The sequence below is a fragment of the Ziziphus jujuba genome, chromosome 1, assembly GCF_031755915.1.
Source record: "Ziziphus jujuba cultivar Dongzao chromosome 1, ASM3175591v1".
Taxonomy (NCBI): domain Eukaryota; kingdom Viridiplantae; phylum Streptophyta; class Magnoliopsida; order Rosales; family Rhamnaceae; genus Ziziphus; species Ziziphus jujuba.
The window spans coordinates 9,877,702-9,887,996 of NC_083379.1; the positions used below are offsets into that span (position 1 = coordinate 9,877,702).

Consider the following 10,295-nt stretch of genomic DNA (forward strand, 5'->3'; position numbering starts at 1 on the left):
TTTATCATTTAAACCAAAATCTATTTCATTAAAAAAAATTTAAATGGAAATCTAATGACCATGAATAGTAGATGTTATTTTAAAAAAAAAAAAAATTGACCTTATTTGAGCCTATTCCTTACGATATAACCACCTTGATTAAATGTTTTATATTTCCAACAATAAATTAAATTGTTGTATATAACAAATAAAATATTTTGAAAAAAAAAATTACAAGAAAAAAGTAAAATATATTAAGAATTCTTTTTGTGGGCCCTAGGTCCTTTAGGCTTTGGCTACTCCACTCCTGTCCAAATCCGTCGGCTGAGTTGTAAATTGATCGTGTAATTCAATTTCTATAAATACATGAGGCCTTGTTCACCAAGTTTCTACATGCCATTGGCAAACTGTTGCCTTTCACCATCCTGCAATCTTGAAAAACAAGGCAAATGTTTATAATTACCCAATCATTCGCGTTTAAGAGTTAGTCCAATGGATTAATTATCCATGAGAAAGCAAAATATGAAAGCACCATGAAGCAAAATAACATCAAACAACAGCTGAGTAAGAGAAAACTCCCTCTACAAAACATAAAAACCTGACAATTTTTGCAAGCTCCTTAAAAGCAACATAACGTTAAGCAATGTTCAAACTTCAAATCAGAGTGATTCTATGACTCAGGAAGTGTAAACAAACCAAGCTTTTCTATTCATTTTTTCCTTTTTTCGATCGCACTCCAATTAAAAATTAGAATATTATGTGTGCCAAAATTTTAACCCTACAACACTTCAGATGGAATACAACTTGTTTTAAGATTCAAGACTAGAGTAAGCAACAGGCCGTTGATAACAACAATGACAATAATATTAGTATTTTGACGTGAAGGGGAGAGCACCCTGTCAACCAACAACCCCCAATTTTGCCACAAAAACTCTCACATATATATATATATATATATATATATATCCAAGGCTATACTTACACAAAAAGCCAAGGAATCTTTTATGCACACTTTCAACAATATCTCCAGCATTCTTCGTGTATTCTATCCTTCTAATGTCTTCTACTTGAAGGGAAAACTACATTTGATCTACATCCCTTTACCATAACTATTCAGATCTCATAGATGTAGTTTAACAAGCAAGATTTCGTCTTCTATTAAGAAATTGCAAGTAATCACTTCACATACCAACTTCCTTGAAGAGTTTAAACCAATTTTACTGACAAAAACAGCACATTATAAGCATAACAAGCAAACAAGATGACACTTGGTAATAGATGCATCAACGATGGAAAAAATGAAAATACATATACAATGTTTTTGTTATGAGAACATATTATCAAAAATTGATGAATCACTTTTAACTTACTAGTCTTCAGTCAGAAAGCAGTTGAAATGAGCAAAACATTCATTCCTTGTCTGTGGTGAACTGAAAAATTCATTAGCCAATTGAAGCCTTTCATCCTGAAATGTGATACAGAAAGCTTATTAAACTTGTTTATGCAAAATTCTAGTGTAAATTAACTAATAATATCAATTGAATATAAAATGCAGCTAGCAATTACCATCCACACTAGGTAGTTCATCTTCAACTCTGCCACTGGTAGGCCGTCCAAGTTTAGATTTGTCACTGTTTATAACTTGGGTATCACCCTGGAGCAGACTCTGCTCCACTGAATTAAAATCTCAACAGTCAGAAACAATTGCCAGGACCATAATGATTTTTTATACAAAAGAACATACCCGGAATGCAAGTGTAAACTAAGCTTACATGTATCACTCATAGTCTCTTTATCACGTTGGTGGCTCTGACCATTAGTCTGAACGGTACCAGTATTCTGTGACCGTGCAAGACGTTTAACACGGTTCAACCGCAGTCCACCAGTTGATCTAACCAGATCACAGTCTCCAACTTGCAAACCTACTCATCAAATTACATCAATACAAAGTTCATATAACTTGACTGCTACTCATAATTCGATGACCTCAAAATCAGTACAATAACAAACTCACCAGTAGTATTAGCCTGATGCCTTTGCATTGGCTCTGCTACAACTTGATGATTGCCAGTGACCAGAGCCTCACCCCGGGATTGATTCAAAGACCGCGCAAGACGTCTTATGTGACTCAACCTTAACCTGCTTGTGATGTTGTGAGCTAGAGCCTCTACACCTACAAGAAAATCCCAAAAACTATTTTACATTGCAAAGAAGTATGCATCTACTACTTAAACTATATATGCATAAACATCGACCCAAAAAACATACCCACAGATTGTAAACCTTGGGCATTTTGTTCTTCTGCTTGAATAAATCCAATGGGATTAACACCATCAGAATGGAAACCACTTTCTGGGTTTGAATCTATTGCGTCATATTCATTGTTAAATGCCATTTCATTTGCATCTGCTATTATGTTTGGATCTGCACAATGAGAACCCAATCTAGAACTCTCAGCTCTTAGTCTTCTAAGCTGATAGTTTCGACGACGCCTAGCGAGGTGTCTCTCTCTCTGTTCCAAGGTCATGGATTGCCTTCTCTGTCTGTCCCGTATACGACGTCGTTCTCTTTCTTGCTCTCTTTGCATTCTGCGCAAATCCGATCTCTCTCCTGACTCTTCCATTGCCATTTGAATAATCCGCCGTTAAACATCCAAAACAATCCCCAAATTCATCTACTTTGTCTATAACTCAAAAAACCAGCTTCTTTCAGTTTCCTTCTTTTTTTTTTCTTTTTTCCTTAATAAACAAATAAAGTGTTGCTCTTTTGCGTGATAATGAATCAAACAAGCAAATAAATTGGGTTTTTAATCCAAAAACCAAAAACAAAAACTGGCAAGCGAAAGACCCATTAAAGTGATGTTATAAAAATAAAAAATAAAATAAAAAAAGGAAAAAATTGGATTCGATTCGACTGGCGGTAATAAATCAAAAACACAAAAATAACAAATCAGTGTAATTAAAATAATCAAAATTACTAAATTTCGATGACTTTGCGATCAGTAAAGAAAAGACTATGACTTTCTAATATCTGATTAAAGAGAAAAATGGTATCGGTACGATGCGTAAGAAAATGGGACCATTTCACATAATAATTTAATCATTTATTAAAAGAAAAAGTTGAAACTAAATCATTTAATAACGCACCTTTTCATGGACAGAGAGCGAGCAATTTACTTCCATTTTGATTAAGGTGATCCGTACAACGGTTCTTGTTTCTTCTTAAAATTTATTTCTTATATAAAAAAAATTGTTTTTTTTTTTTTGGGGGGGGTTTAATTTTTGGTTTTTGCAGGGGGCTTTTTATGAATGTTTCAGTGAGATGGCAAATAAATGACTGACACCTCATAAATCTATTTGGGAATCGGGGAGTCCGTACTCCTTAGGTATCAGAAAGACCAATTCTCTGGGGTTAAAAAAACATTAAAATGGCCAAGCAGCGTTTCTTAGTTTTGTTTAAAAACTTGGAACGTTTTCGGAGCATTTGGCCCATCGTTGACGCTTCGGGTTAACCCGAATTAAATGGTGGCTGCGGTTGGGCAAAAGGATTTGTACAAAAAGTTGGTCGTCCTCTTTTTTTTTTTTTTTTTTGCCTCAAAAGTTGGTCATCCTTACCCACTATTATTTTTTTGAAAGGATCCTTACCCATTATTTTTTTTTTTTTTTGCCCTTAATAATATTTTAAGGATAAGATAATCATGAAAATTTTGAGAAAAAAAACTTTTTGAAATCCGACCTCTTGTTTTTTTTTTTTTTTTTTTTTTTTTTTTTTTTTTTTTTTTTAAGTTTTGTAATACCAATTTTATCTGTTGAACTCGGAAAAAATTTATTGAGAAAATATAATTGCAAGAGCAATAACAATCGCGTTGATTGTTCAAAAATTCGACTATATGTTTTGGTTCTTCTCTCAGGTCATATAAACGTGTCCAACTTGGTCTCCCCCTTTAAGAGTTTCTGAATCCCATGTGGATACGTAAATTTTATATATTTACAGCTTTTGGCACAAGTGACAGTGACTCATATAATTATATTATGTCTAAAGTCATCAAATGACTACTAACGAGTCATTTTGTTGAAAAAGAAGCCAAACATATATATATATATATATATATTAAGATTTTATTTAAATGCTCTGGTCTACTTTGCTTTTGGTTTTGGTCACTGGGTTCAGGGATCACACAATGAGCAAAAAGCAGAGCCTCTGTAACAAGACATCAAAATATCAAATTCTGAGCTGATGCAAATAAAGAATGAAAAGCGTAAATGCGTGAACTAGGTATCGTATTGTGCAGTATAACTCGACATTTACAGAAGACTTTTCTGAGTTGGGTTTGTGGCAGTGGCATCTAAACAGACACTAGAAGAGAGCTACTATCTCAGTTCTACAAAACTACATACATAATTGTCTCTTGTGCTCCAAAAAAGAATAATTGAGAAGAAAAATTTACAAATTTTTGTTTTCCGGCGTCAATATCAGTTTTTCATCTCCATGCAGAAGAGGTTGCCATAGCTCTGTTCTTCCATTTAAGATAAAGCGCCCCGTCTTTTTCTTCAACTCTATAATTCCCATTATATTCCTTCAACAGATTCTTGATAGCAACATTGACTGAAGGACTCAATGGGCATTGTGTAAAACCAGCCATCCTTAATCTTACACTCCACTTACCAAAAAGTTCATGTCTTTCCACCCTATCAGGCCCTTCACATGCAATCATATTGACTATGTCGCGGGCCACGCACTGCTGCTCTGCATTGATCCGCTGTTTGTCATTTCTTGGCCGAGCCACATCAATACTTTCAAACATAGCTGTATAGTAATCCAGTGTCTCAAGAAACCTTGCAAAGAAGGGTGAAGTATTGGTATTTGAGTCTTGCTCAACAAGGGTCATCACCTTTGGTGACAAACTTTTAACCAGCCTCAATAACCGGTCCCTATGATTTTGAGTGCTAACACTCTCATCCGGCATATGGTGCAACACAAATGGGAAATTAGCTACTATTGCTTCTCCAGGTCGAATCTGAAGGGTTTCTAATACAACCTCACTACCACACATGGCAGCACCATGGAACTCAAATGGTACATTCCATGACTCAGCATGCCTTGACAGCTTTTCCCCAACAATACGAAGTCCGCCACCACGAGCATGAGCTGACTGGGGATCATCAACGCATGTGATGCGGATAGATGGGGGCCCACCAGGCCGACGTGCAAGATCCTGGATCAAGGCCATCCATTGGGTGCCCTGCGCGATCTGGAAGTCAATGATGTGGATTCTCTGTTCATTTTCCACAGCTTCCTTAATGACAACATTTGCAGACACGTAAGCAAACCTCCAATATGGGCAGATCTGATAGAGAACAGACATGTATGACAATAGTTCTGAGCTTGTTGGTTCTTCACACTTCAGAGCTTTGTAGATTGAACTACCTGATTTTTCCAACCGTGCTCTAAGACCTTCCAACAAGTAAGCACCCAGTCTTTGGATTGGATCCCCAGAAACTGACACCATATGCCCCAACAAATCCATTAAATCCATCGCTGCTGGTAAATCAGAGTCTGATACAGCTCTTGCACAGTGTATGAGGACTTCTTTTAGGTCCAACCTAGGTATCATTTCCACCATTTGACTATGAGTCCACCTTGCCGTAGAAGTGGATTCTCTCTTGTAGCAGCAATAACAGCTGTCAACAATATCTGATTCAGGCCCCAGCAGAGTTATTTCCAGTTCCCGTAGTTTGTGCTTAAATTCATTTGCATCATCAGCCACAGAGCACCCACTAACAGGAGATCCAGAGTAGATATCAGGGGAATGGTGTGGATCAGACAAGCATGATTGAGAACCTTGAGGTGAAAAGGAACTCCTGTTCGACAATACACTAACAGCAGAAGGAGAATCACAGACAAGAAAATCAGCAGTTGCAGGGGAGGATTCCAGGGTAAAGTACTGTTCCTTGTAGGTCTCAAAGGAAACACTTTTTCCTCGGCTGCCAATGTCTGGGCACATATTGTTTTCTAAAATTTGGAAATGAGAAAAATTGTAGGGATCGATCTCTTGCACAGGCTGATGGTATAAGCCATGGATAACGCCACTACCTTTGTGTTTTTGAGATGTTTGCATCTAGATACAAGAAATTACCTACACAAGCCAAATAACTATTTTCTGCTAGCCCTTTCCAAGATGTGTTCGCAAGATGGTCAAATTGTGTCTGTTAAAATATAACAATATAGTCCACACACAGTCAGGTCAGGTCCCAATTAGCTAGCTGATTTGTTTGTCACCAGCAATTGTGGTTACTTACTTCTGGTTTGGGAAAAAAAAACCACTAAAGACAACCATAATCTGCACCAAGAAGAAAATAACATAATCAATCAACCATAGTTAGAATTTATTGCATTCAGTGATTAGCAATTGCAGTGATTCATACATTTAGCCTTGTCAATCCTCCTATGCAGAAATCCACCTTTTTAGTGTTCTAGAAAAGTTTACAAGATGACCATTTTACAGATATGTAGAGAGGCAATATCCAGGTGTTTCTTTGTAGAAATAACTAAAGTATTCCGCTTACAAAGTCTTCTAAGTTTTATCAAGAATTGTTCCCAAACAGAAAAATCAGATTAAGTCGTTTTACAAGAATATCAGACTGCATATAATGCAAGCAAAAGCTGAATAGCAGATAAAGAAAGGTATCCACAAACATGAGACAAACAGTATTGCTTAAATATATCCTAACACTCAAATTGATTATATAGCAACACAAAGAGGTCGAAACATACACCACTCAAAGTCCTGAGAACCATACTAAAATTACATAGAATAAACTCGACAATAACTCCCTTTCAATATGACCAAGTGCCTAAAAATGCCATCTATCACAATTTCTGAAACTAACAACATGCCAAAATAAACAGAGAGAGAGAGAAAGGGTAGCATGCCTCACTGCTTTGTACACGTTCTTAATTAGTTATGTTGACCTTTGCACGCTTAAAAATGTCCATGGGCCTCGATTCTTTTTCGCTGCTGAGGCTATAAGTTTTTCCCATCCTACAAACTTCATAAATCAGACTAAAGAACATATTTCACAACTCTAACTAGACCTAATCAGCTTTAAGCCTTATTAAACAATAGATGACCAAATGCTAGATCTTGTGTTTCCTATAACTGTTTACTATCATCCGTGTTCACTGTAAAAGAAATTGACTTTACTATTAGAATCAAATCACCACTAAAAGAAATATAAAGTCACCAACCACCAAGGGAAAGAAAAAGGCACTTTGAAAGTTAAAAAGTTACGGTGGGAGTGGTGGGGAACACAGAAGCAGCTGTATTACCAAGGACAAGGATATATATTAAAATAAAGTAATTATATGGAAATATATGGAAGAAAAGCGAAAATAAAAATTAAAAAAAAAATTCCTTGGTTACCAGGTATCAACTTCATATACGACAAATTTCTCATAAACGAAGCGTAACGTTAGGGTTCAAATTAGGAATCTCAGTTCAGCAGATCTAAAAGAACTCAGAACTCCTGGAATTAAGAAGGACCATGAATCACCAAGCTGGTAATTCATAAAAATGAAGATTAAAACCATTGAATTTGATATCGGTGTTTTTTAATACAAATCTTAATATTTATCACCATCGCTCCAATATAATATCCATTTTTCAGACGCCAAAGTAGAATTCAAAGGACCGGCCACCCAAGAAAAATTCATTAAAAAAATTAAAAAAATAAATTAAAAAAACTAACTTTTACAAATCACAAAGGAAACCCATATTCCTAATTCCTGAATTTTTCAAACAAAAATTGAAGTTGAACCTCAAAATCTTTCCAAAGAAACAATCAGCCAAGCCACAAAGCAAAGAAGAAGATCAAAAATGATTCAAACCCACAATTAAAGAACAACTTATTTATCCAAAAGCACACAAGTAATAAAGAAAAACAAAAAAATGAAAGCAAAGAGCTTATACTGTAAAATACCTTTGGTTAGAGACACCTCCCACTCTCAGCTCAGATTCATCTGGCTATTGTTTCCAAGATTCTCTTTCAGAAGCCACAGACTAACTACTACCTGCCTTCTCAAAAAAAATTTAAAATGATCCACCAGCTTGCTTTGTAATGATTTTATACCTGCACATGACCAATAAATGCCCTTGGGTTTTATCTTAATTACATTGTGTACCCCCGTTGAAAATAGACTTTCGTTGTTCCATTTAATTTTCGCCCCGAGTAACGAAAATACTTATATTTTAAAAAAAATATATATATATATATATATATTTTTTTGTTTTTATTAACAACGTGTGGTCAGTGCCACTCCAAAAGTGCGTTAGCAAAATGCCTCCTTTTGGGTTAAGTCGATGAAGGTAGACTGTGCTTTGTACTTTGATTAACACAGGCTTAAAAATAGTACAACCGGGTCAATTTAAATAAAATAAAAAATCATAATAATTTCTCAGATATAAATATTCAAATAGAAACCTTCTCATACATTGTTTATATATCCCTCTAAAATTGGGACTGGACTTTGTGAATTGAATTGAATTATATAAAATAAAATAAAAAAGGGAAAAATTAATTTTATATATACATAGAAAAATATATATTATAGTAATGTTTTTATAATATTTTTTTTATGAATAAATTATTATCTACAATATTTAGAAGATCTAGATGCGTGATGTTAATAGTTACTATTAATGATGGGGTTTAAGATTTTTCAAAGAGGAAATAAGATGGGGAAAGACTTTTGAGTATTTTTATTTCCTTTTGAAACTAAAGTTTTGGTGGTAGCAATTCAACGGATATGTTTCTTTGTTAATGATTATTAAGCAGAGATTAATTTTAAAGTCTAGTTGCGTATATGAATCAAGTGAGATATCGTCTTCTAGTAAATTCTTCTCCATATGTTTTATTTTGGGAACAATTTACAAACAGTATGACAAACATATAATAGATAGTTGACCGACTCAATGAATTACATAAAAATTTTGCACTTAATTTCAGATAGTTGAAGGACCTGGAATTGAAAATTGAAAATTGAAATTGGGCCAAGAAAATTGCATGCTTTGTCATACTGATGGCCTAGTTTTATCTACTAGCTAGTTTTCTGTGTAAATAAATTCTAGTCAAATAGGCAATAATCGATCTTGCATTAAAAAAATAAATAAATAATTGTAATATAAAAACAATTATAAATTACTTCATAACTTTAATTAACTCATGCACCAAATAAAGTGTAAAATACATACATATATATATATATATATATATATATATATATATATATATATATATATATATATATATATATTTCACTGTACCTTTTATAAGAATTAGCTATTATGTGATATTGTTCAAATTTTAAGTAATAAAAAAAGTTGTTATTTATATAAAAAAGAAAAAAAAAATTAGTCAGTATTCTAAAATTAAATGTATCGATAGAAACTTGACATGTGAGGATGTGAGAGTTGAACCGAAGATATCCATAGAAAACCAATAATTAAAAAAAAATTTGGTTTATGAAAAGTAAATATGAAGGAGATAGATAAGGATAGCTATGGAGACATTATTAAGTGCCAAAAAAAACCAAAAAAAAAAAAAAAAAAAGGATATTTGTCGCTTAGGAGGCTTGGCATGCCAATTCCCCGTTAAGACAAAATCGTGGGCGATTTTGGTGACCGCGTATGAGAGTCAAATGGTATAACTCGTAAAATTTACACAAAAACAAGCCCTTTCTTTACTGACCGCCTTTGCCACGAAGCTTGACGCCACCTCACATTCCCCGAAGCATCTTCCGTTTCTTCTTCCTTCCTTTTACCCAATGTTTTTTTTATTGGACAATTAGAGATAACTAATATTATTAAATTAACATGGTGACGTGGCTCGTCCTTTTTCCATGTCATCTTGCATTCTTTAATCATATGATATAAACTGTCGCTGATTTTAATTGATTTTTTTTTTTTTTTTTTGGGGTATAATTAAATTGAGCTTTCAATAAATGAATGAAACTAAATGTTTTATTTAACAAATCGACGGCAATGTAACTCATCAAATAGCCCATTAATTATAATTTATCATGTTACCGTATTTAAAAAAGAAGTCAAGTAGTTTCAAATTTTTTTTTTCTTTTTTTTTTTTTCAGTAAAAGGAAAGGGCAAAATTATAAATATTATTGGCAACCAATTATTATTTTGTTGGTCAATGGCAGCTAATTATTATAGAATCTCTATTACTATGTAAAACAAAACCTTTCTTTTCCGTATTTGACACTTTACAACTAAAATTGTGTCATTTTTTTATTTCCTATAAAAAGAT

General features: G+C 33.8%; 2 protein-coding genes across 3 annotated transcripts; both read right to left on the reverse strand.

The window, feature by feature from the left end:
* Nucleotides 1-118: 118 nt before the first annotated feature.
* On the reverse strand, nucleotides 119-3,562 carry LOC107434846 (uncharacterized). 2 transcript variants are annotated; one of them, XM_025067672.3, is made up of 7 exons: nucleotides 3,126-3,562; nucleotides 2,248-2,662; nucleotides 1,994-2,152; nucleotides 1,752-1,901; nucleotides 1,546-1,653; nucleotides 1,350-1,444; nucleotides 119-404 (listed from the first exon to the last, which is right to left on the reverse strand). In XM_025067672.3, the coding sequence occupies exons 2-6, from the start codon at nucleotides 2,606-2,608 to the stop codon at nucleotides 1,440-1,442; spliced, it is 783 nt and encodes a 260-aa protein (XP_024923440.3). In that variant the 5' UTR covers nucleotides 2,609-2,662; nucleotides 3,126-3,562; the 3' UTR covers nucleotides 119-404; nucleotides 1,350-1,439. The 2 variants fall into 2 exon arrangements, with proteins under 2 accessions (XP_024923440.3, XP_015901826.3); XM_016046340.4 differs by having other exon boundaries at nucleotides 119-411; nucleotides 3,126-3,560.
* Nucleotides 3,563-4,229: 667 nt separating this feature from the next.
* Nucleotides 4,230-8,115, reverse strand: LOC107434862 (scarecrow-like protein 13). Its single transcript, XM_016046358.4, has 2 exons — nucleotides 7,959-8,115; nucleotides 4,230-6,319 (listed from the first exon to the last, which is right to left on the reverse strand). The coding sequence occupies exon 2, from the start codon at nucleotides 6,095-6,097 to the stop codon at nucleotides 4,460-4,462; it is 1,638 nt and encodes a 545-aa protein (XP_015901844.2). The 5' UTR covers nucleotides 6,098-6,319; nucleotides 7,959-8,115; the 3' UTR covers nucleotides 4,230-4,459.
* Nucleotides 8,116-10,295: the final 2,180 nt, after the last annotated feature.

Coding starts and splice junctions, on each gene's coding strand:
- LOC107434846 (XM_025067672.3), bottom strand. CDS start 2,608: ATGGCAATGGAAGAGTCAGGAGAGAGATCGGATTTGCGCAGAATGCAA. Junction 2,153..2,247: donor CCAAGGTTTACAATCTGTGG/GTATGTTTTTTG, acceptor ATTTTCTTGTAG/GTGTAGAGGCTCTAGCTCAC. Junction 1,654..1,751: donor AGAGACTATGAGTGATACAT/GTAAGCTTAGTT, acceptor ATTTTAATTCAG/TGGAGCAGAGTCTGCTCCAG.
- LOC107434862 (XM_016046358.4), bottom strand. CDS start 6,097: ATGCAAACATCTCAAAAACACAAAGGTAGTGGCGTTATCCATGGCTTA.